This window comes from Argiope bruennichi, chromosome 4 (assembly GCF_947563725.1).
Source record: "Argiope bruennichi chromosome 4, qqArgBrue1.1, whole genome shotgun sequence".
Classification (NCBI taxonomy): domain Eukaryota; kingdom Metazoa; phylum Arthropoda; class Arachnida; order Araneae; family Araneidae; genus Argiope; species Argiope bruennichi.
The window spans coordinates 137860120-137887541 of record NC_079154.1 but is presented as its reverse complement, the minus strand read 5'-3'; the positions used below and the strand labels follow the sequence as shown (position 1 = coordinate 137887541).

General features: G+C 32.1%; 1 protein-coding gene across 3 annotated transcripts in view; it reads left to right on the top strand.

The window, feature by feature from the left end:
• LOC129966028 (uncharacterized) overlaps positions 1 to 27422 on the top strand; it is a 128040-nt gene that overhangs the window by 16463 nt on the left and 84155 nt on the right. For 2 of the 3 annotated variants that reach the window (XM_056080373.1, XM_056080374.1), the window contains 3 exons: positions 8623 to 8693; positions 11007 to 11101; positions 13849 to 13982. In XM_056080373.1, the coding sequence (XP_055936348.1) occupies positions 8623 to 8693; positions 11007 to 11101; positions 13849 to 13982 (300 nt within the window). Of the gene's footprint in view, positions 1 to 7811; positions 7828 to 8622; positions 8694 to 11006; positions 11102 to 13848; positions 13983 to 27422 lie in introns of those variants that run through there. The other variant, XM_056080375.1, reaches the window with a different exon arrangement.

Here is a 27422-nt window from a genome sequence, read left to right as displayed (position 1 = left end):
GAAAAAGTAGAAGAATATCGTGAAAAATTAGATGCTGCACGGATTCGTGTAAAAACATGTTTAGAAAATCTTTCTTCTCTAACCGAAGTGCCGGAATCAGTTAATGTAGAGAAAGCTAAATTAAAACTTCCCTAAATAGAATTCATTAAGTTTGGCGGTGAAGTTAAAGATTGGCTTAGCTTTTGGAGCCAATTTGGCAGAATTCACGAGGACGCTACCATCGGCGATGAAGTAAAATTTCATTATCTTATACAGAGTACAATAATAATCAGTAAAGCGCGGGAAATAGTTGTTAGTTATCCGCCGATTGCAAAAAGTTTTGCTAAAGTTGTTGACAGCCTGAAGGCTAGTTTGGCCGTGAAGAACTTTTTGTTGAATACTATGTAAGAGAACTACTTTCATTGGTAGTAAAAAATGTTGTAACATGAATTCAAAATTGAATATAATGCAACTCTATGATAAATTAGAGTCATATTTAAGGTCACTAGAGTCTATTGGTGTAACTACCGAAAAATATGCTGCTATGCTTTTCCCACTAGTGGAATCTTACATTCCTGAAAATTTATTGAGAGTATGGCTACGAAATCCAGTGATAAATAAAGTAGGTGATACAAATTCTTATGGCGATAAATTGTCGCAATTGCTATTATTTCTCCGAATGGAAGTTGAAGGGGGAGAGAGGATTTTGACGGCAAAATCAGGCTTCAATTCCACAGAAACTCGGAGGCAGAGTAAAAAGTATCGAGAATTCGAAACTCCTGTTCCAACAGCTAATGATTTGGTTTATGAAGCAAAATCTTTGAAATGTCCATTTTGTGGGAAAGTCCATAATTCTCAAGACTGTTTCAAAGCACAAAAAAAATGTCTTTGGAAGTAAAACAAGATATTTGAAAGAAGAATAAGGCCTGCTTTGCCTGTTTAAAGGTGGGACACGTTTCTAAAAAATGTAAAACTAATGTTCATGACTGATGGAAAAAGAGTGAAATTAAGTCAAAGTGAACCGAAATTCTTTTGCAAACACTTTTAGTAGTAATTGAAACGGGTGGAAGAAGCAAAGTGGTAAGAGCATTGTTCGATACAGGATCGCAAAGATCATATATTTTGAAGTCTACTGTAAATCAAATGAAAATAACCACAGAACGAAGCCAAAATTTAACGCATGTAGTATTTGGCGGCGGTAGTTCCAAAAAGAAACATAATTGTTATGAACTGTCAGTGTGCAATTTGAAGAAAAATTATTCTTGTAAGATATAAGTTTTGGATCAGGATATTATTTATGGTTATATTCCTAGCATACAAAAGGGTCCATGTGTCAAGAAGCTACAGAATAAAGGTATCCAATTCACTGATGTTGGGAAAAGCTCGATGCCTATAGAGTTGTTGATAGGAGCTGATTATACCGGAAATCTCTTCACAGGAAATATATGTCCCTTGTCATTTATTTTGATTTCGGTCGAAACCTATTTGGGTTGGAGTGTAATGGAAAAACCAAAAGCTGTTTTCATCAAAAACACCTCTATATCTCTTTTTATTCAAAGTAATAACATTTCAGACCTGGGGAGACTAGAAACTGTAGGTATAATGGACCCATGCGAGACTGATAATTCAAAAGACTTAGAAAGTAAAGCTTTTGATTATTTCTCCAGAAATGTAAAAATTGAAAAGGATCTAAGATATGAGATCAAGCTTCTTGTCGATACGCAGTCAAGATGAACTACCTACAAATAGAGACATTGCTGGGAAAAGGCTCATTTCTACTAGCATGAAGTTGTTAAAGAGCAATCAATTCGAGTGTTACGATGCTGTCTTCGAAGAATGGAAGAAAGAAGGTATTATAGAAGATTCTAATGAGGGTCCTGGTGACTACCTACTTCATCGAGGAGTATTTAAAAATGATTCCACCATCAAAGTGTGGCCAGTTTTTGACGCTTCATGCTAGTCGAGAGGTAATCTCACATTGAATGATTGTTTGATGAAAGGTCCAAATTTTATAGAGACGATACTTTAGGTACTTATGAAATTTCGGGAGAAAACTTTTGATGTTGTATCAGACAACAAAAAGGCGTTTCTTCAAATATCTGTTGCTGAAGACGATAGAAAATATTTGTAATTTCTGTGGTGGAAGAATTTGAGCGGAGATGCGAATAAGGGTTTATCAGCATGCCAAAGTAGTTTTTGGTCTGAATTGCAGCCCCTTTCTGTTGAATGCTGTCATTAACCATCATTTTGACCAGTATTAATCTTCTCCTTTCCATGATACTGCTGTGAAGTTAAAGAATTCATTTTATGTCGACAACTGTGTGACATCTGTAGATTCAGAGCAGGAACTGCAATACTTTATTGAAGATTCCACAAAGCTGATGGCACAAGCCAAGTTTGACCTTAGAAATTAGGAATTCACAGGAGAGGCAATTTCACTAAAGGATTCCAAACAAACTCCTGTTTTAGAACTTTTGTGGGAAAAATCAGAAGATGTACTTTTTTGTGATAATTCTTTACTGGAAATGCCTCTCGATACAATTACAAGACGTGTGATTTTATCTTATGCCAGTAGAGTTTTTGATCCGATTGGTTTTACTTATCCAGTCTCTTTGAAACCCAAAATATTATTGCAAGAAAGTTGGCGATCGAAAAAAAGCTGGGAATCGGAAGTATCAACGGATATGAAGGAAAAATTTCTTAAATGGATAAAAGATATTAAAATGTTACATCTTGTGAAAATTCCAGGGAAAATGTTTCGCAGCAATGTTTCTTCCTTTAGCTTTCACGTATTTTGCGAAGCTAGTGGCATTTCATATGCAGCAGTTGTATTCATCCGATGCCAATCAGTCCATGGAACCTCTGTACAATTACTAGCTGCTAAATCTAGAATAGCTCCATTAAAATCCATTACTATACCGAGACAGGAATTGCTTGCATGTTGCATTGGTGCAAGACTCTTAAAATTTGTGAAAGAGAGTTTAAATATTGTAAATGTGAAAACACAGTTTTGGACCGACTCCTCCACAACTCTTCAATGGATCCGACGAGACGAACCTTGGAGTGTTTTTGTCTGCAATCGAATGAATAAAATTCGGAAGCTGTCAAATATAGACGACTGCAGACATGTTCCGAGACCATTAAACCGCGCTGATTTGCTCTCTCGTGGATGCTAAATTTTGAAGCTTCTCAGTTCTAAATGGTGGGAGGGACCCAAATGGTTACTTTTATGTGAATATTTGTGATCAGAATCTAATCACCATGTTAATGAAGAGATTGTCTCTGTAGAAAAATGCGGCAAATCAATTAGTCTTGTAAACAAATCTCCTGCTACTGCAAGTCTTTTCTCTCGCTTTCCCAGCTACGGCAAAATCATTAAAATTTTGGGTTGGATTTCAAGATTTCATTATAATTGTAAGACTGAAAAGGAATGCAGAAAGGAGGGATGTTTGACTACATCTGAAATAAATGAAGCAGGAAAAAGGATTATTAGGATGATTCAAGAAGAGTCTTTCACCGAAGAATCAATTAGAGGTTTGAAGACCCTCAGTGTCTTTAGAGATGAGAAGAGTATTTTAAGGATTAAAACAAAATTAACTGAGAAGGAAGACTTGCGAAATTTTAGATACCTCTTTCTTCTTCCTGGAAAACATAGGTTAGTAGAGCTTATTGTCAGAGAGGCTCATATGGAAAACTCTCATGCTGGAGTGCAGATTTTATTATCGAAATTGCGAGAAAATTTCTGGATTATAAATGGAAGAAGAACCATTCGTAGAGAAATTAACAAATGCTTAAGATGCAAGAGATACAATTCCAGGAACATAGAAACCCAGCCTATCGGTTTGCCTTAGGGCAGAGTAGAAGAATCAGCAGCATTTGAGATGGGCGGCGTAGATTTAGCTGGACCACTTAAGCTTAAGGGAGGTGAGAAATGTTTGATAGTTCTTTTCACGTGTGCAGTGTATCGAGCAATATAATTCGAACTGACACTGTCACTTGATACCAGATCCTTCCTCCTTTGCCTTCGGCGGTTCATAGCCAGACGAGGCCGACCAAAGGTAATTTACAGCGATAATGGCGCTAACTTTGTAGGCGCTGAAAATTTGCTGCAAAAACTGGATTGGAATGTGATCGAAAGAGAAACTTCTATTCAAATAATAACATGGAAATTCATACCACCCTCTGCACCCAGGTGGGTTGGATTTTTTGAACGGATTGTACAAATGGTGAAAAAACTTCTTAGACGTGTTTTAGGGAATGCCTGCTTGTACTATGAAGAGTTAGTTATTATCTTATATGATTGTTAGGCAGTCATTAACTCGAGATCTCTTACGTATTTATCCGAAGATTCCAATGACCTCATTCCACTTACTCCATCAATGTTTATACAAGATATTCCGACGGTGAGAATGCTCGATTTAGATCAACTCGACACTACCGATGTTAAAAAGCGTCTGAAATATCAACTAAATCTTAGACAACACTTAAGAAACAGATTTCGTCGTGAATATTTAGGCATATTATTACAACCACGGAAGAAAAGCGATTATTTGAAGTAAAACCTGGAGAAATTGTCTTAATTGAAGATGATTCAAAGAAAAGATTAATGTGGCCAATGGCTAAAATTCTTGAGGTTTATCCAGGTAAAGATAAAAACGTTAGAGTAGTGCGATTGAAAACACCAAGCGGTGAGATAGTTCGTCGGATTTATCCTTTTGAGATAAAGTGTACAGATGATGAAAGCCCTCTTAGTGAAAAACCTCTTACAACAAGAAGAGGTAGAACTGTAAAAGTGCCTTCAAGATTTTTGAAGACTTGAACAATGCAAATTACTTTGTATCCAATGCTTATTTACCTTATTTGCTGTTTGATTTTTAACGAATAATCAAAGGTGGGAGTGTTCGGTAAATATCATAATCTAAATCTGTTAATAGACATTTAGCTGACGATTCCTTTTCAGACATTTTGTAACTGTTGCTATTTTTATTTTGTTAAAATATTATTAAAAAGTAAAAGCAAACGATTTTTTTTTTGATAAACATATTTTGTTAATATTATTTCGTTTATTTTTTGTATAATAGCTGATTATCAATTGTAAACTTTCTGGAATCTGGCAATGTTTGTAAACTGCACTCTTTTATGTTGAAAGAATAAACAAGGCGATGGAATTCTAAATAGCTTGGAGTATTATTTTAATTTTAAGAATTTAAGATGCTCTGCAAGCTATAGCTTGCAGAAGCTTTGAAGCTTAAGAAAACGGGTAGTTTTCTAGAAAGCATGCAAAAGCAAAGTGATAAAAATTTATATTCTGAGTATTGTAAGGAGTTAAAAAATTATTTAAATGAGAGAATAATTGAAAAAATAACAAATCCCTTTGTTCTAACTAATAATCCCATATTTTATATTGCTCACCAAGTGGTAATTAAAAATGAATCTCAACAAAATTTAGAATTGTTTCTGATGCTAGTGCACATGAAATAGGACAATTGTCACTGAAAGAATGTCTTTACCAAGAAGAGAATCTTAATCAGAAACTTTTTAATTTGCTGCTATTCTTCCATTTAAATAAAGTTGCAATCATTGCTGACATTGAGGAAGCCTTTCTTCAAATTTCTCCAGCTCCAAAAGGCAAAGATGTAGTCTGATTCCTCATTGCAAGTGATAGAAATGTACAGGTTCAATTGTGTTCTTTGTATTAGCAGCAACGATTAAGACTCGTATTCAGAAATATACAGAGCAGTATCTTAATACTGTGGAGATTCTCTATAGTTGCTTTTACGTTGAGGACCTCATTGCGGGTCATGATAATGTATCATCAGTATTTCATGTCTCAAGTACAGTAGATAAAATAAAGAGTAATGCAGGCATAAAACTTAGGAAATGGATTTTGAATAACCATGATTTAATGGAGCAGTGTAAATATGATCATTTAAATATAAATGGTTTTGTCAACAAATGACACAAAATGTTGGGAATTTATCCTGAGAATGACTGCCTTGCTAAAGTCTCTTAGTCTTTCTACAAAATAGGAAAAATAATAAGCGATTCCTATTAATGGCTGCAGGCAGAATCTTCGACCCCATAGTATTTGTGTGCTCTTTCACCATCAGATTCAAAATTTTATTTCAAGTAATTTGGCAACAAAAAATTGGGATGAAGAGTTGCATCCAGATATAAGCGCAAAATTTCAACAATGGTATGCAGAAGCTTCAGTTGAACTTCAGATTCTTAGATTTTGAGTGCGATGATGAGAACGAACTCAGTGTGTGAAATCCATACTTTTTCCAACACCAGCATTCATGCATATGGAGCAGTTTCCTGTGCAAGACTGAAAACTTCCAGTAACATCTCTGTACACCTTTTGGCTTCAAAGAGCCGTGTGGCCTCTCTAAAATGAATAACCCTTTCACACCTGGAACTTATGGGAGGACTGGGAAAAAACTTTAACCCGAATTTTCGAGGAAAAAAATGGCCACAACAAGTTACTTCTGGACTGATTGAACTATAACTTAGTTGGATTAAAGGTCCTAGCTGCAGATGGAAAGTGTTTGTCACCAACTGCGTCAAAAAGATACAAGCTTTTAAAACAAAGGCTCTTGGCATCACTGCCCTGGTAAAGGCAATTCTGCCGAAATACTAACCAGAGGTGCTGAATCACTTCCAGATTACTCCAAGTGGTGGAAAGGCCCATACTTCGTGATGTTTCATGATCCACCTAACATGAAGGAATTTTCTTGTGTCTCAGAAAAAGAATATCTTCTCGAAATGAGAAAGAACTTTTTGTACTCTGAACTGAATTCAGATACTAATATTGGCTTTGATTACGGCCTTGCAACGCCTTCCCATGAAGTGAACTTACTTTTTAAGTTCATCAGCTGTTATAATTTGAAACCAAGATTTAATTATTACTAAGATTAACTAGTTTTTATTGCTGGGTTATTGCTCACGCACAAGTTTCTTCAACCACTTCCATAAATTTTTGATTGACCTGGGCTGTTTGGAGGCTACTCCAGTAGAGGAATTTGATTATCTTGAAACCACTTTTTGCACACATTAGTGACCTGGCATGGAACTGAATCTTGTTGAAATATAAATGCTTGATTGTCTTGGAAAACATTATGACAGAAAGACTTTAATTTGAGCTCCAGTATTTCATTTATGTGTTTTTGTGCATTTGTATTTCCATTTATCACAGAAATTCTACCTACACATTTTGATGTTATGAAATCTCATAGTATGACACTAACTGGGTGTTTCACTGTAGATGTAATGTATTCAAAATGAATATCTTCTTCAATCCTTCATCTCATGTATTCTAGGCAGTGGCTACCAAATAGGGAGATTTTGTTTCATCACTTCAAAAAGCATTTTCAATTATTTCGTTGTCCAATCATTATAGTTTTTAGCCCAATTTAATCTTTTCAACCTTGGTTTCAGAGATAAAATTGCATTTTTTCATGGAATTCTAGCATTTAGACCACATTCTTTCAATCTGCATCGTACAGATCTTGCATTAAACTTTTTATTACATTTTGCCTTTTTTTCTTGTATATTCACAGACAATTACCTTCCCTATGATATATAATTTTTTGGGTAATGCTCTAAACATATTACAGATGCGAGCCCTCGAACATCAAAAATGAATTTTTTCTAGAGGGTTTACATAATTTTGGCTACCACTGAACATGGTAGTAAACATTTATTTAATAATTTTTAAAAATGTCATTCATATTCATAAAGGATTTTGATTAGTGGTTCAAAAATATACCCATGAAATATTATTGAAAATTGTATGTGTGCTTAGATAAAAGCTGATCAAACAAGACTTGAAGATTGGTAAAAGCCAAGGTACATTGAATAAGAGCAGTATTAATATCAATTTGCAATTTCTTATAATAAATTTAACATTTTCTTTGAAATAATTACAATGAAGATAAGAAACAATATTTGAGACTGAGTAATGTAATAATTAAATATATAAATAACTGAGAATCATTTAATTTAACATTGAAATTTTTCAAAGGGGAAAGGTTTATTATCTATGACAAAAAACAAACAAACAGAACTCAATGTTGTATTAAATTTTGCGTGTTTAACTCGTGACATTATTAATTTCGTCATAGATATTAGATAAACTTATATTTTTTTAACTTATTATTATTTTTTTTTTTTACTGAGATCTACTATTGTTCCTTATGCAAAAGACAATGTGTTTTTATTTTTCAAAAAACCAAAAAAAAAAAAAAAACAATAAGTATTCTTTTAAATTACTTATTAATACTGGCTATAGTCTTAATCTTAATAAATAAAGATTTCTTATGTTTAATGATATATTGAAAATAATTTAAATATAATTATCTTAACTGTCTTGGTGTATAATAACTTCAGCATTATGAATATATTATCTATTTTGATTAATGAACTGGCATATTTAAGGAATATATTATTTCAGCATTTATTAATTTTGTATTTGGTTAGATTTTATGTTTGTTTTTTAAAAGAATTTTGATATATATTTTGTTATAACGTTTGAAACTATTCGTGTATGATTTCAGTTTTATAAAATTTGAATTATATAAGTAATGTTGCATGTATTACAATATGATATGTGCATGCATTATTATAATGGTTTATTTGTTTCAGTTGCCAGAGGATTCTCTTTCCATCTCTGCATCAATATATGATGCCATTCTTCCTTGCAAGGATGTAGCAGGGTATAGTTTGATATTATTAATTGATTTTTTGTTTAATTTTCAGTTTCAGTTTATTATTATTATTATTATTGTGAAATCTCTCATGGTTCTTGGGCATTTTAAAAGTTGATAAAAAGTAAAGACAAATAAAAAAATAATAGGTCATTGTAAAAAAAATTAATATATTTTTTTTTATAAATAGAAGTCACTTCTATATCTTAAATTGTAAAGTGAATTCTTGAAAACTAAGACTATATAGTTTCAGAAATTTAATAGATAAATAAAATAAAATAAGCTTTGATCATCTAAAGAAATATAAATTATTATTTGCATTAATAATTTAGAAATTAATTACCACTCTATGATTGCATGAAAAAATTAGATTTATCAAATGAGTAAGAGACTATTAATTTACTAAATAATTTTCAAGAAAAATAAGTTTCATTATTTCCAGACAACTTTCTTCCTAAAATGGCTATTTTTTCTAACTTAATGTGTGATTTAAAGACTGCAGTTACCATTAATTTATAATGCTAATTTTCCAAAGGTCTTTTTTTCCCACCATATTTCTCCATCAGTTTTTCTATATTTTTATATTAAGGGGGAAAAAAACAATTTTAAATACAAACAAATTCAACTGAATCGTGCTATTTATTCATTTATAGATTTTATATAATATATAAATCATATCCAATTTAAATTTCAATTCTGGCAAAAAAAAAAAAAAACACTGAGGCTGAAGAAGAAACTCTGAGTCAGATTTAAGTGATATATCTAACCAATATTTATTCAATTTCTTAATTTTTTTTGAATTCTTTTGTAGTAGATAATTCAAATTTTGGCTTTAACATATAAAATGAATATATAATATCAGAAGTTGGTAGTAAAAATCCTACCCATTGATATCTTATTCACTACTGTTGGTTTTGTGTTAATTGAAACACAAAAATGTTGACAGTAAATATAATATATAATAACCTATAGTGTAAATTATTAGACAAAGCAAATGAATGAAAAATTGGACAGAATTGTTTTTTTAAAACTGGATATTGGAAACAAAAATTGGAAAGATATATTCTGTAAATACAAAAGGCTGAATAGAAAGCCTTTAAAATATACTTTTATTAGTGTATTAAGAATTAAATTTTTATTTAGATCTTTAACGTAGTAATTTTTAATTTAAACATTATGGAATCTTTTAAAATAAATTTCTTTGAAATTCACTGTTAATGGGCACCCTCCCTTTCATAAAATTAAAATTTAATTAAATTTAATAATTAAATAATAATAAAGTTTTGAAAATGATAAAACAGTCTATTGTTAGTACCAACATGAATATACAAAATTTTAAAATGTCTAGCATGTCAGGAAATTCTTTAAAAAAATTTCAATGTATAAAATCTTGTGCTATTGCAAACATTAAATAAGTCAAGTTCAGTAAAAATATGTAAACATACTTTAGGCCTTAAAGGGTACTTAATATTTAAAAAAATGAATCACTTTGTATAAGGTATTCATATTACATACTTGAAAATCCAAAAATGATTAGAAGGCTTTATCGTTTGATTAAAATTGATATAGAAAGATGGGTTTCAAATATTAAAAGATAGAGAATCAATTGAGTAGTATTGTTTTTGAACGAAATCTAAATGAAGTTTGATTTATATGTAATATCTTGCTACTTTATTACAAAACTCATCTTCCAAAAAAAAAAAAAAAAATTGTTAAGTGAAACACAAAAATATAATAAATCAAGTAGATCAGTTTTAGCTTAATGTTTTTGTACTAAAATTATATTGTTTGATTTTGGATTAAACTTGTCATTTAGTGGGCTATCTGCTTATTAGTTTTTCCATGGTAAGTGAATCTGAAATTTCTAAAATGCAGCTGGCAAGATAAAAGAAATGTGGCATTTGGTCTAGGAATCAAAAGTGTTGATCTGCACTAAATTTTAGAAATAATTAATCAACGGAAGAAGTTTCTAAGTGGGAATTTGACTTTCTTAACTGTACTATAAAGATGAATAAAAGGCTGCATTCATACTGTGCTTGTATATAAAAACAATCAAGGTAGGAAGATTTTTCCTGTCTTTTGTTTTGTATGAAACAAATTACAATTTAACTTCTGCACCACATTTTTTCTTGAGTTATTAAATCACAATCAAACCAAAAGTTGCTTGGATTTTTTTTTTTTTTTTTTTTTTTTTTTTTTGCAGAAGTGGTTATTTTTATTAGCTTTAAATGAATTCATTTTTATGTGATACATTTATTTTAAAAAATGTTCTCCATTTTATTAAATTAAAATTTGGTTAACAGTTTTTTTTTTTAATTTAAGAATTACTAATGGAAACTTTGAAAATGTCAATGAAAAGAATTTGTCTTTATTGGCTACTGCAGCTGTTGCCACACAGGAGATGTTTAAAGCAGCTGGTGAGATAATCTGTTTTGTATTATAATGCTGGGTTTATACTTGGGCAGTTAGACGGATGGGTGTAAACCCGGACGAGACGAAAGTAAATGCAATATTTTTACGTGATTTTATTTCACTTTCAAGTTGGTAAAGATAGAATTTTGTAATTAATTTATAACTCATTTCTTGATATGCTATAGTTCAGAAATTTTGGATCATTATATTTGCTTGATGCCCTTTTTTAAATATTTTAATTTAATTTTTATTTTCAAATTTAATTTTAATTTTTTAATATTTTATAACTTAATTATCATTTAATATTGTCAAATTACTTAAATTGTGATTCCGTATGAAGAATTGCTGCACTCACTCTTATTGGTCTATTAAAAATTTAAAAAGAAATTTTTAATCAAAAATCAAAGTCAAAACAAAACCTGAAAATGAGAAATCTGAAAACATGATTGAAAAATTAAATCGTAGCTATTTTCAAAGGAAAGAAAATTCTAAATATTCATTAGAAATTAAAATATATGGAAACACAGTTAAAATTTTGATTTTATTGAGAGTATGTATAATTTTTGCATTCTTGTTTTGATTATCTGGTTTTTTTATGTTAAATTATTTTTAATTTTTTTTTAATATTATAATAAAAAGAGATGTTTAAAAACTCAATGTTTTCATAAAGTTTAATTATCACAGTAATTATCAATTTCACAGTTTATTTAATTTCAATTTGAAAGAGTTTACATTTGTAAATTAAAGTTAGCATTAATAGCAAACTGTAAATCTTTCTTAATTTATGCTTAATAGCAATTAAAGTTGACTATGTATATAGCTTAGGAGCAGCTTAAAATTATTTGATTGAACAAATTTTGCACTTCAGAACTTATCTCATTCACTTGCATTGAAATTGACTAAAATGTGATTAAAGATATTTCCATTTATTGAAAATTAATGAACATTAACCATGTATCATTTAAACAAAGTTAAAGCCACAGTCCAGTCTAAATATTGTTACGAAATTTCCGGGTTCGTTTGGACAGTGGAAGTTATATGGTGTGGAAAACGCTCAATTAGCAGGCGGCAGTAGAAAATAAAACAAAGAAGTTTATTTACTCGAAGACACACAGGACAGCACAAAGACGAGAACTATATACAGCACAGAGAAGACAATTATCTTCAGCCGCGAGACGTGCACACAGCAGCACACAACAAGACTCTACTGCAGACAGTAGCGCACAGCTTAGTTCAGCACTAGCTTTACTCCGTCGCTGCTCTGCTAATCTCTGGAAGACTTGTTCTTCACCGTCCATTCCGACTACTCTCTCCGTCGATTCCGATTACTCTCTGCAGCTGCAGACTGCCTCCTTTTATAGGTCTCAGGTGGCGGGGCTAGAAGCCTCTCAACCAATCAGGAACTTTCGAGGCGTATTTCGGTTCCCAATGGACGGATCGGGAAAATTCTCGATGTTTCGGGTATAATCTATTTTGGCGCCAAATTCGTCACCAAGTTTGTCGCCAAGCTCTTTGACCTCCGACGCGACACCCGGACTCCGTCCAATACAGATGACTGTAAAACGGTCTTTCTGATGATGGAACCAACTATGCTGGGAAGCAACATTACAGATTAGTAACAATATCTTCTTCTGCCATTGCATGTAGTAATATTTGTGAAAATATATTCCTTAAAAATTATGTATGTTCAACTGAATTTTAAACATATCTTTTCTGCATGATTATTGTGAAAATTACTACATCATGTGGAAAATAAATTGAAAAATGGAAATTTTTAATTTAAAATAATTTTTGTGGATTTAAATAGTTATTGATTTAAAAATTTCTTTTATTTCAATTTTTAATTGAATGTAAACAAATTCTTATAAGGTACGCTTACGTACATTTGCTTGTTATTTTTGAAATCATTTAAAAATATGTACCCTTTTACACTCTTTAAAAAAATAAGAAAATTGCATAAAAAGTTGTAAAAAAATTAGAAATCTCTTATAAGATTGTAAGTTTTAGGGATACATCTCCAGGTATTTTGAAAAATAATCAATGTTAGCAAAAAAAGTTTTGAAATGAAATATTAAATCTCAGAAGGATAATGTAATTTTTATTATTGCCCCCCCCCACAGCAAAATTTTGATGCTCATAAAACTAGCACTTTTATTAAAACTTAAAGTAATCCTTATATAGTTTAAAAATATTACATTAACTAAATTAATTTGCATATTGTAAAATCGATGAAGAAAAATTGCTTGTCAGAGCTTTTTATTTTAAAAGCATTTTTTGTGATAATGAAATAATATGTTGACTACTTTTTCATGATAATCATAGAAGCAAATAAAAGGCTGCTCAACATACCAAATAAAAATAAAAGTTCTTAAATCATATATATTGTAAAAACCTATTGCCCTACAAAAAAATGGAAAAAGATTCAAGTCAGAATAATTTTTTTTTTTTTCTTCTTTCTTTAAAGAGATGTTGCTGTCAAACATAAGAAGAAATAAAATATAATAATAAATATTTATTGAAAAATTTAAAAACCGCTATGCTAAATTGCACTACTACTATATATTAATATTTACATCTTATTATAATTTAATATATATGTCTTTATACCTTATATTCATTAAAAAATGTAGGAAGAAACAATATTTCTGACATATTGATTATTTATTTCTGCCCCTTTTGACCAGTATTTACATTATTAACATTTTAATTGTGTCTTTATACCATTCTTACTCAATAATTCTTTCTTTTTTAGGAAAAAATATTGAAAATGCAAATGTCTTCTTGTTGGGAAAGAAATATATATTTTATTCCATATCAGAGATATTATTCAGGCAAAATGCTGTTCTGACCTTATCTCAGTCACGAGCAGAGGAACTGCCTTCAGGAGTAAGTTCAGAAATTTAAAAAAAGCGTTTTCAGATTTTTAAAAGGAGATTTAATCAAGTGATTTGTTTGTTTAATTCTTTTAAAAAATTGATTTCTATATATATATAAATATATATATATATATAACAATTTGAGAATTTTTTTTCCAATTTTTATAAAATTTAGAATTAAATAGTTTTATGTATTAAAGAGCAACTGCATTTATATTGTTATTTGCACTCATCAAAAAGTTAGTCTATCAAAAGAAGTGATGAAATTTTTAAAACATTTATTTATTATTATTATTAATCACACTATAACAGAATTATTACTAAGATTTTGAAAACTAATTTATTTTCCCTGTAATATTTTTTGTACGTTTATTAATAATAAAGGTTTATCTCTCTCCTGTGTGTGTTAGCACTTTACGGGCCAAACAGTGTGACCTACCTTGGAGGGTGAAAATGTGGACTTCAGAACGATTTTTTAAAAAAATTTTACTAATAAAAAATTAAACTGAACTGATTTTTAACTTCACAATAACTTCTGAAAACATTACAGCAAAAAGTATATTTGTGTCATCTTAAAATTTGGAAAAGTATCTTCTCAATGGTATCGATTTGATAGTCTTATACATTTTCTCTGCGTTTTGCCAGTTTTTTAAAAAATTTCTTTATTTAGTTTCCCATATAGATTACATTGTTGCCCTGAAATTAAAACTATTTCCATTGTTTCATTAAATATTTGATCGAATAATTTTCCATTGTCAAAAATAAAGAAGGATTCTGTTTAATACCTGTGTAGTTTATAAGACAAATAAAAAAGCTAAGTTTCAGAACCATGAAATTTAGATTAACTGGCAATTCCATTTTATATAATACTATGATATTATGGGTATGGTTTCCATCAGAAAGGTTCATTTACACAATAAATTGAATTTGAATATGACCATTAAAATGGTATGGTTTTAAAATCTGTCATTTCAGCAGAATCATAGACATGAAGTTACAAGTAAATGATTTTATCTGCAATTAAATATAACCAATATTCCCGGTGAACTCAGTCGCCAGAGGCGAGTGGTATTTATATAAAACATAGTATGTGCATTTTTATCTTTAAAGAGCTTTCAGGGCTTTTGTAATATTATTTAACTTTGTTTTTTATTTTGGAAAATATTTAATTCTTGGAAAAATTTAGGACCTCTGCATAGAACTTTTTTTTTTTTTTTAAATTTAATGCCAATATATTAAACCATGTCATATTTTAAAGTATGAAAAGAAATGGTGGAATTGACTTGAGACTTCCTTCAATGGTTCACATGGAATATAGATATTCTGTGACAAAATAGTTACCTGGACTAATGAGAAAATAATCTAATCTATATAGAAAGTGATTGGTTAGTTCAGAGTGCAATCAGTTCAGACAGCCAAAAACTTTCTCAAGAGATTTTTATGGTCATATAACTAATAATTCTTTTAAAATTGAAAAAAAAAAAATCATTATTATGTATAAAATTTGAAGAAGTTCATCTTACTATTATCTGAAAGTATACTGCAGAAGGAACAGACTATAATAATGTACCAGAAACAGCATGAAACTTTTTGAGTCAAACAAATGAGAATAGAAAACAAAGCTGAATTATAAAATTGTGAATTTTTATATAAATGGATGACAAATTTCTTGAAAAAAATTATGATAATTGCTAAAAATAACTTTTCAGAGTGCATCATAATTGGTTTCTCTCCTCTGAATTTTTGTAAGTTTTTAAAGAAAAATTAACATATTGAACTACGAAGAACTATGGTTTTCATTGAAACTAAGTTGGACATATTTATGTATTTTTTTCCTGTTATATAAATAAATATTGTAAGAAATGATATATTGAAAATTTTTATTATATATGTATGTGTTTGTGTGTGTATATATGATGATATCTCTTAATTTAAATCCTAGAAATTTTTTTAATTTTTATCTTAAATTAGCCCATGTTAACTTTATATTAAATTGTTCTCTTTTTTCCTGATTCAGTTCTCACTTTTTACTTAATTATTTCTAACACATGCTCTAGAAAACTGATGATTATTACATTTTCTCATGCTTCGAGCAAAAGGATATGTAAAAAGCTCTCTTTGCATAGGATTTCTTTAGTGTGAGTGCTAGAGACAGTGATCACTTCAAAATTTATTCCCAAATTTTTATTCACATTTAGATACAGAACACAGCACAAAAGTAAAGCATAAAATATGAAAAAATACAAACATTTTTTTAAGAACACCCTTCTCCTCTCAAGGTTCAGTCCTGCTCTCCTCGACCATATGCTCCTTCCCCCACTCTCCGTTAGGAAAGCTGTGTTGCTAGAAGTGGTGAGCAGGGCTGTCAAAATTAGCATGCCTTATACGCTCTACCTTAGCATAAAATCAGCCTGCAGTGGCTGATTTTATTACATTCATAAACAATATATATGCATACAAAAATACTATAACATAATTTGCAAAATCAAAACAAATAAATTCAAAAAGATAAGAATAATACAACGTATACACAAGAACCTACTTATGCAGATATCAAAAATACAGAACAATATAGTGTTTACATGTTAAGAAAGAAATAAAACATATATATATATTCCAATTGCAGTTTAAATTCTTAAATGACTAAAAATAAGATAGACATACATTAGGTAGCACAAGTGATGGATCATTCCAGTCATGATAGAGTGTCCACACCTTGATGCTGTACACCTGGTCTATGTGCTATGTGTAATGGAGTGGTTCTAGCTTTGTAAAGCTAGACCCCAGTAGGTTAGCTTTGGACTTTTGGGAGTGGTTTGATTTAAATATTTAAGAGAATTATGATCAGATATGATCTCCATCTAGTACCACAAATCCACTTATCAAATTTATTCAATCCATATAACACTGCCCAAGCCTCTTTCTCAATGCTTGCCCAGTTCTTTTATGTGCCATTGAATTTTTGGCTAGCAAAAGCTATTGGTCTGTAAGACCCACCAGCGTCTTGCTGAGTTAAACAACCTACACCATAATCAAATGCATCACAGTGTGCTTGAAAAGGGAAGTTGGCATGAGGGGTAGCAAGACTAGTTACAGAGTAATTCCTTTAGTTTCTTAAAAGAATTTTACTCTTTTTCCTCGCAGCCTACCTTGTTTGGTTTATTTTTCCTAATCAATTCCGTGAGTGGAGTAGATATTTCCGCAAAATATCTACTCCACTCATGGAAATATCTACTTACTCCACGCTGTAGAAACCCATTGATCCTAACACAGACCTGATCTCTTTTTTAGTCGTAGATCTAACTAACTTTTGTATTTCTAGAATTTTGTCTTTATCAGAGCCATGTTTACCTCTACCTATAACATGACCTAAATATTTTATTCTTTTGGCATTAAAAGTGCATTTTTCCAGCCACGCAGAGAATTTTAGTTTATCTAATTCGATTAGTATTAAGTTTAAATGAACTCAATATTCCTCAAAAGATTTAAAATAAATAATGACATCATCCATGTACGCCTGCGCATACTCTAAAATCGATTCATTTCTCATTGCAAAAGTACCCGAGTCCCCTGCCAGACTGAAAAGCATAGTCTTCCTCTTGTACACAGCATTATGAATAGCAAATGCCATCAACCATTTTCTCTCCTCATCCATTTTTATTTGCCAATACTCCTTTAAGAAATCTAAGCTAGTTAACCAGTGGGCTGATCCTGCAATGAATATTAGCCCTTACATATCTTTTGTGGGAAAAACCGAGACTTTAGTGACTGTATTTAAGGTTCTAAAATCGATTCACATTTTTACTGAAGAATCTTTTATAGCAATGCAAACAATCGGACGAGCAATCTCGGATTCCGATGGTTCTATCACTCCTAATCCTAGCATTTCTTGAACTTGACATTCAACATAATTTCTGTATGCAATGGAAACACTATAATATTGAGGTTTTTTTTACACTGCATTTGACAATAGTTTAATTATATGTGTGCCCACCGCAGCTGGCTGCATGGGTTTAGTAAAAAATACGTTTAAACTTTACGATTAAATTTTTATGAGTTTTTAATTGAGAGCTATTTAAATATTTAATTTCAATATTATCAAGAATTTCGAAAAATTTAGATTCTTTGGTAGTGGTTGGTAAAGTTTCAACATGACCAAAAATGACATTTACAGGGTTAAAACTAGCTATGTAATGTTTTAACTTATTTTGATGAATGTGCTTGGTTGAACCATCCAGCAGTTTAATTAAAAAAGAATGGGGATTGTGTTTCCCAACAATGGTTGAAGAACCTTGCTATCTGGCAAATAATTTATTAGTCGAATCTGGTATTAACACTATCACCTGATCTCCAACTTCCAACACTCTGTTAGACGATATTGTGATAATAAGCTACTTTTACCTGTTATAATGCTGCAACAAGCTTAGTTTGCTCTGCAGCCTTCTCAAGTTTTGATTTAAGATCTTCCAATTATTTGGAAACGGAAGTGCTATTTAACTGTACATTATTATGTTTTCCAGTCCAAGGGGATTTTAAGATTGTTAAAAGACCTTGTGGTTGTTTACCTTACAATAATTGAGATGTAGACACACCAGTGATTGAATGGTGTATTTCTCTGAACGTCCATAGCACATAAGGAATTTGTAAGTGCCAAACTCTTACCTTCTTCCCTAACCATATTATGCAGCATGTTTTTCAAGGTTCTATTAAACCTTTCCATCAACCCATTTGATTGTGGATATCCTGGGGTAGAGAATCTTGGACTGCTCCCTATTCGTTTTTTGAACTCTTTTGTTAGTTCGGCTATGACACGATAACATTCGGAATACATGTCCTTGAAAATATAATTAACAAAGCTTCACATGTTGCCTTTGCTCTAAGACTAGTCAATTGTATGGCTTCGCCCCACCTAGTATGCAGATCAACCAGGCACAATATGTATTTATGCTCTTTCGCACTTGGAGGATTAATCGGACCTATCAGGTCTATATTCACTATCTGAATGGTAATTCAGGCCTCACGTCAGGTGTAATCGGCATTCTGCCACTAGTTTTAACTGAGTTGACAATCTTTACACGAATCTTAAAACTTTTTGACATCAGTCCTTCCCAGAAGAATGAGTACTTGATTCGTTTTAAAGTCTTTTTAGGACCCATATGACAACTAAACACTGAGGTATGAGTAAGTTTCAGTACCTCCTTTTCTCTACATTTTGGAATTACAAGTTTCCCAATACTCTCCCAGAGTATTTTGTCTCTGTGAAATAGATAACCGTCTACCTCGTAGTAGTTATCTTTGCCTTCTATAGCATGCTTCCAAGGCATTGCTAACTCAACACACTGCTCCTGCTCAGAGCAACAAGTATCAACCACCATGCTCCCCTTACTCGTCCCAGTGGTTACTTTCTTGTCCTTAATATCAGCAATTTCCGCTTCATTCCTGCATGTAATAATTTCCCTTTGAGATTCCTCAAAGATAATGTTATCCTGTGCTTCCTCCTGCAGATCTACAAATGAAACCTCAGTTCCATTAAAATTTCTCGAATGACCCCTCAGTTTCTGAGAGTTTTGAGCGAATGAATTTTCATCTCTCTGGACCCCTTCCAACATGTTTAGAACATCCAGTGTAAGTAACACATCCTCCACTAAAATATCTGATAAAGCACATGAAACTTGCTGATGCACCACATTAACCTGACTACCAATTGCAAAATTTAACGGAACATACACCAAAGGACATTTAAACGCTGGGCCAAAAATACGCTTCAAGTATATTGTAGAAACTCCTTCGACTGAAATTAATTTTGACCCTTAATGTTCAGACAATCCCACCTAAAATGTTTATCGGAGCCACAAATGTAACAAGTTAGCTTTCTAACTTCTGTGATTTTTGATTTTTCAAAATTTTTCTTAGGGTAAAAATTACTATTATCTATATTTTTCTCATTGGACTGTTGTTTTCCTCAATAACCATAAAAACCCTTTTTATCAGAATTATTCCATTTGACTCTCACTGAACCATCATAGGATTTACCTTTGGTTGCATAGAATACATCACAATGCTTACCCAATTCTTTTGGCTTAAACCAAATTTCCCCCTGAAGAATACCTATATGGGTTGACATTTCGAAATCCAATGTTTGGAACATTTTATCCGCTACAGTGAGTTGATTCACCGTCTCAAAATCACTTGCACCTCTTGATTTGCAATAACACACCCATATGGATGTTAACCAGAAGCAAATTGAGAAAATATTTTATCGTAGTTATGTTTGTATTTGTGAAAATTTTCTAGATATAATTTTGGAGAAGATTCATACTCCTGTAATACTATGTTTTTCAAAGATTCATAATTTTTTAAAATTCTCCTTCTTCTATATTAACTAACAAATTATATACTTTATTCCCCAATAAGCAAAGTAACACTTTTGTCTGAAATTCATACTAACATTTTCGCTTACAAATGCCTTTTCCAAACTTTAAAAAAAAAAAAAATATTCCCATCCATCTGACCTACTAGGAACTTTAACTGTTAAGAGCCTAACCATCCTAACTATTTCATCTAATGATTTTACAAATGCGGCTTGATTACTATTTTGAAACAAATTTTGATTGTTCCTGGATAATTCTACTTCTATACGACGTTTTTCCGAGTGCAAATTTCTCCCTTTCATTTTCTTTTTCTAACTGAAATTGTCTTTTTTTTTTCTAGTTGTAATTTAAGCTTATTTTCATTTTCCAGTTTTTGTTCCACCGCTAACCTTTCAGCTGCAACAACCTCTAAATATTCTTTTGCCTCTTCTTCTTTATAATGCTCACTAGCTAAAATCAATTATTTCAGCGTTACTTTAGACATAGTGTAGAAAACTGACTGGTTACGAGATTATTTTTAAAGTTTGTTGTATCTTTCTTGTATCTGGCAACTTCTTTTTATGAGCACTTCTTTTTCAATGCAAGTTCGCAAATTGTACAGACTAAGTCTATGGCAAAAGATGCCATACCGAAATGTATTTTGACAAAAATAAATAAAATTTGAGGATTTATCCCCTCCCCCCCCCCCTATTTTTTACGGTTTACATGTAATATTAATCTGGAACACATATACAGCGGAAAAGATCAAATCCTGAAACCTAAATTCAGGAAATATAAAAATTACAATTTATTAAAATTTTTTGTATGTGTTTCTTCTTAATATTATTTTGATATAACTAAAAAAAATTAGCTACGAAATCACATATTCCGTTAAAGCTTACATATTTATTCGTTTTGGGCATTAAGTAATCATCTCCCCATATGTAGTTGATGGGAAAGTAACAAATGTTCAGCAACAAGTTTCAATGACTGCATAAATTATCTAATAAAGGCACGAAAATCATAGAAAAATAAGAATTATTTAATTGCTGCATCATATGTTTAGTAATTACTTTCATATAGTTTTTATACTTATGAAATTAGTAATTAGTTTATGTAATTAGATGTAGTTAAAGTAGATTAAAGGTTTTAGTAAGTTTTTGAAGATCATTGAGTTTTATATATTACATCACATGAGTATTGAGAATTAGGAATATTGATCCATAATAGAGTTTGGAGATTGATATCCGACATCTAGCGTCCACGACACGACATCTGCTACGATACGTGTAAGTCATAACTTTTGAGCTTGTTATATTTTCGTAATAGAGAAACTAAAAAATTCTCGGAAACAGTATCGGAGACTCTTTACGATTGCTCGTAGTAACTTTTTGAACTGTGAAAATGAGTTGATTGTCGAAGATAAAATTTTGAAATTAAAAATTGTAGAAGAGAAAGCGAAACTAATGGTAGCGTGTGAATACGAATTTCGAGAACTATTGTTTGCTTCCGAAGAGACTGAGGAAAATATTAATAACGAAATCGACATTTCAGAGAGTTATTTTGATAAGTGGCGAGTTTTAGAAAATAAGTCACATGATCTTTTGGATGAGAAGAAAAGGACATTCTTCGCCTTCTACTGTTTTCAGAATGGAGCAAATACATCGAACAATTTATTGCATTACCCTAAAATCAATTTAGTTTTGATGGAAATATAAAAAACTGGTTTTGTTTTTAGAACAATTTCAAAAAATTGATAACGATTCCAACCTCGATAATCATGATAAGTATGCTTATTTAGCACAAGCTATGAAGAAAGGTTCACCCGCTGATGAATTGATTAAAAGTTTCCCCGCCTGGCGGTGAAAATTATAAAAAAGCGGTTAAACAGTTAAAGCTACGCTATGGCAGAGAAGAGTTGCTCGTCAAGGTTTACGTGAGAGATCTGTTATCTATTGTACTATTGAAACAAAAGTTGCCAAAAATCCCCATACGTAAACTGTATGATCAGTTATAAACGAAACTAAGAGCTTTCGAGCCTTTGGGAGTGACCAGGGATAAATATGCAGCAATGTTGTTCCCTCTAGTTGAATCTTCTCTCCCTGACGAGACTTTAAAGGCATGGGAGCGATTCCGAGCTATACATAGACGAGTGAGTGAGGAGGTGACGTTTAGTCTAACAACCGAGGAAGAAGATACCTCTTCAAGTAAGAAAATGCCAAGTAATGATCTAGATCGTCTTTGAGACTTTCTCCAGGATGAAGTGGAGAGAGAAGAAGTTTCGAACCAGAATATCAACAGCAACTGATCTTTTGGCATCTAATCTCTATAAGAAGAAGCTCTGCATATTTTGTACTGAGGAACATAATTCATGGAACTGTAAAAAAGCTTCTAAACTGACATTGCGTGAAAAACAAAGTGCCGTAGAGAAGGCCTGTTGTTGTTCCTTGTGTTTGAGAAAGGGACATGTAGTGAAGACGTACCGCTCCAAGTTCAATTGCCAATTATGTGGGAAGAAACACCATTTATTTTTGTGTAGAACATTGTCACCAGAACCCAATTCTTTCTTTGTCCCTAAAGTTCGAGGATCAGTGATACAACACGACGAAGCTCTGGCCAATTTCTCTAAATCTACAATCTATAAACTTTAACCATTTTTGTGAGAGGAGAAACCACTAAACGTAAAGTTCGAGCCATCATTGATTTTGGATTTCAGCGGTCGTATATTCTGAAAGCAACAGCTGAAGAAATGCATTAAAAAGCCAAAAGGAGAGAGTAACTGTTCACTCACTGTTCACAACACTCATTGTTCGGTGGTTCCAATACCTCAACCTGCCAACATGATGTGTTTATGATATATTTGTCAAGCGTTTTAGAGGAGTATAACTGCCATTTTGAAGTACTCGGACAGGAAGTGATTTGTGACTCAATATTATCTAGAAAACGAGAGTCATATTTTAAAGAATTTAGCGATTACAACATTCATTTGGCAGAAGATTTGGATGGTCTAATTGAAATTCTCATAGGAGCTGATGTTGCAGGAAAGCTGATTACCGGAAACCATCTCCAACTAAAAAATGGAATCACTGCAATTGAAACAAAGCTAGGCTGGACGGTTATTGGACGTACCAATAGTGAGAATACAAGCTTATTAATCACTTCAATGCTCACGACAAGTGCTTGCATAACAGATTTATGGACTCTTGACTCTCTTGGTATCACAGACACATCTGAAAAAAGGACGGCGGTTGAATTACAAGAAATAGCGAGGCAGCATTCCTTACACACAGTTAAAATAGAGAACGATAGGTATGTTGTGATTTTACCTTGGATTGAGGATCATCTTACTGACATTCCTGACAATTTTGATTTTTCTGAGAAGAGATTACACAAAGTTGTGAAGAGACTTAAAACCGAAGGACTGTTCGAAGCCTATGGAGCAGTGTTTAAAGAGTGGTTAGAAGAAAATATCATAGAAGAAGTGACTAAAAACGTGATTAATCTCCCTGCACATTATTTACCACACCGTCCTGTTTTGAAGGAGAATAGTACAACCAAAATCAGACCTGTCTTCAATGCTTCTGCCAGACATAAAGGTGCCCTTAGTCTCAATGACTGTTTAGAAACTGGAATTAATTTGATTGAATTGATACCAAACTTCTTATGTCGTTTTCGGTTGGAAAAAATTAAGTTATAGCTGATATTCGCGGTGCAACGTCTCCTGTTGCATTGTTTCCAAAACTGCTGCTACAGAAAACTTGGGGGCGAAAATTGAATTCGGAGGAAGAAATGGACTTTGATACTATACAAGAGTTTCTGAAGTGGATGAGAGACATATTTCATCTCGAAAAGGTGCAAATTCCTCGATATTTGAAAACTGGTGATGCGAATGAGAAATGTTCTTTGCATTTTTTCAGTGATGCGAGAATTTATGCTTATGCAGCAGTAGCGTTTCTTCGAGTTGAGACGAGTGAGTATGTCAAAGTTCAGTTGTTAAGTGCTAAAGCCAGAGTTTCCCCAACGGGAAAGAAGAAGACCACTTTGCAAGACTAGAGTTGTTGATGGCTACAATCACTGCACGCCTTGCCTGATCTATCACAAGAGTGATCCTGCATGAAGAAATCTATTTGTGGTCTGACTCATTTCGATAAAGAGAGAAGATGCTTGGAGTACCTTCGTACAAAACCGTGTTGCTGAAATCAGAACTTTGACTTCCGAAGAAAATTGGAGACGTGCCTGGTTCGTTTAATCTTGCCGATCTTCCAAGTAGAGATTGTTCTGCCAAGAAATTAGTGCAGTCCAGATGGTGGGAGGGCCCTGACTGGCTACATTTACCTGCTGATCAGTGGCCTTTCTCAGATGTAGTAGTAGTCAATGAAGATGAAGTGTTGAAGGAATGAAAGAAAACTCTAGTGTCTACCCCGACTGCCTGTTTGAGTGCTCACGCCATTAAAAACGTGAATGTAAAGAACCTGATTGGTACTATCGTTACTTTTCGCAATATGAGAAAATTGTACGTATGATCGGCTGGATATTGAGAGTTTTTAGAAACTGTAAAAAACCAAAAGAGTTGAGAAAATGTGATATTCTTGATGCAGATGACTTTGAAGAAGCGGAGAAAATAGTAATAAAGATCATTCAAAGTGAAGAATTCGTTAACGGGAAAGACGAGAAATTGAAAACTTTAAGAGTTTACAAAGATGAGGATGGCATGGCATCATCAGATTGAGAACAAAAATTGAGTATCGCGAAGACAGCCATTCTTTTCGAAGACCTGTAGTTCTTCCTTCTCAACACCATGTTGTGAAACTTTTAATAGTATCTTTTCTCAAAAGACACGGCCATGTGGGGACTCAAATGCTACTTAAGCTGCTGAGGGAATATTTTTGGATCTTAAGTAGCCGAAAAACTGTGCGATCGATCATCTCAAAATGTGTTATCTGCAAGAGGCATTCTGGGAAAAGATTCCGGTCTGAGTATTTAGGTTCGTTGATTCAAATGCCAAACCGCAAAATTGGTCAACTGTTCTGTTAGTGATGTTGTTCTTTTAGGAAACAATAATGATGTGGCTAAGGATGTCAGAGCTAAAGCGCAACAAGAGCAAGCTACTCCTGAGGTGTCACAGACACGAGGATTAGATCCTGAAGGACCCATTTCAGAAACCGTTAAAACTCGGTCCATGGACCAAAAAGACTCGATTTGAGATTTTGTGACTTGTTGAGTTGCGAACTTTTCCAACTCAAGGTGGAAGGATGTAGAAAACTGACTGGTTACAAGATTATTTTTAAACTTTGTTGTATCTTTCTTGTATCTAGCAACTTCTTTTTATGAGAACTTCTATTTTCAGTGTTTATATTTTGATGTAATGTTTTGTGTGCGTCGTAGTTTTAGATGTCCGTGAATGTAATTAGATGTAGTTAAAGTAGATTAAAGGCTTTAGTAAGTTTTTGAAGAGCATTGAGTTTTATATATTACACCACATGAGTATTGAGAATTAGGAATGTTGATCCATAATAGAGTTTGGAGATCGATATCCGACATATGGTTTCGTCTAGTCACTCACCAAAATCTTGTGCTAGACAGATTAACTCTGCCATTTTACTTTTATTTAAGAAAGATATTTTTCCAAGCTAAATCTAATGCCAAATTGCCTTACAATAATTCAAATCGAAATTAGGTATAATACTTGAAAGAAATAATATGTTTGCAACAGGAATAATGATATACTTAATTTGTATATTTATCAAAATTCAAAAGAAAAAAATAATAAATCTGATTTGTGTATAACCAGGCTTTTTGTTTCCAATAACAAAATAAAAAAGTTCGAATCATGCACTATAATTTTAATACCATCAGGAATATATTATACCTAAAGAGAAAGATTTATGTACGTCTAATCGCAACAGAATTTTCAATGACGTTTCCAAAAATAAAATATTGCATTCTTAACCTTATAAAGAACAAGTAAAAAAATTTAAACATGATACCATAAATGAAATAGAACTATGCTTATGCATTCAAAATTACCATTTGATAACATCCACGACTTTCAATAAATATATTAACCGAAAAAGTGTATGCAGCATTCAATCACCGAAACAAAATTAGAATGAATTCAGATGTTGCCTGGCTTTACTTCCGCTTTCATTAAAACGACAGACACATTACCTATGCATAAAATACAACAGATACATTACCTATACATACCATGAATATACAATGAAAATTTCATTAGATGATTTAAGTTTTATTTTAGTATTAATAAATCAAAGCAATAGAGATTCATAAATATTTTGAAACCGAAAGGAAATAACAGTATTTCAGTACACATTTTTTCTTCTTCAATATATAAAATTTTCATTTATTTTTATTGAACCAGAAGACGTCTTGAGAGTATTTAATTCTATTTAACCACTTTAGATACGAATTATAGGAAAGTTTACAGTACTTACGGTTTGTTACTGGAGGTAGTAAAATTAATTTACTTAATCGGACGTATGTTTTCACATTGAACCTGACGTGCATTAGATGATGATGAACCACTATTTTAATTGCACACATTGCAAGGCGTATTTGAAGATTTTCGATAACACTGGTAGCCACAAGAACATTAAAACACTGGTGAACGCACGAACATTTGATTCGAAGTAGAAACATTTGGAATGTCTACTCTTTCCCTGAAATCAGATTCTGATCGCCGAATCCACCGAATTCTCCAGAAACAGCCTCTGAGGATTCAAGCATTTTAGTCTGGTGATCACTGGTTACGATGAACACTCTACTGTGACCACCGGTCACTTATTCTGTGATTTGTCTCTGCTCACATCCCATGTAGCTGCCACCAATGTAAAAAAAAACCTCTTACCTTGGGTTTTTTTTAGCGTGAGCGGTAGAGACAGTGATCACTTCAAAATTTAATCCAAAATTTGTATTCACATTTGGTAACACCGCAAAAAAGTAAAACATAAAATATGAAAAAACACAAATATTCTTTTACAGAACACCCCTCTCCTCCCAAATTCCAGTCCTCCTATCCTCACCCGCATGCTCTCTCCCCCACTCTCTGTTAGGAAAATGGGATTGCTAAAATTGACATCCCT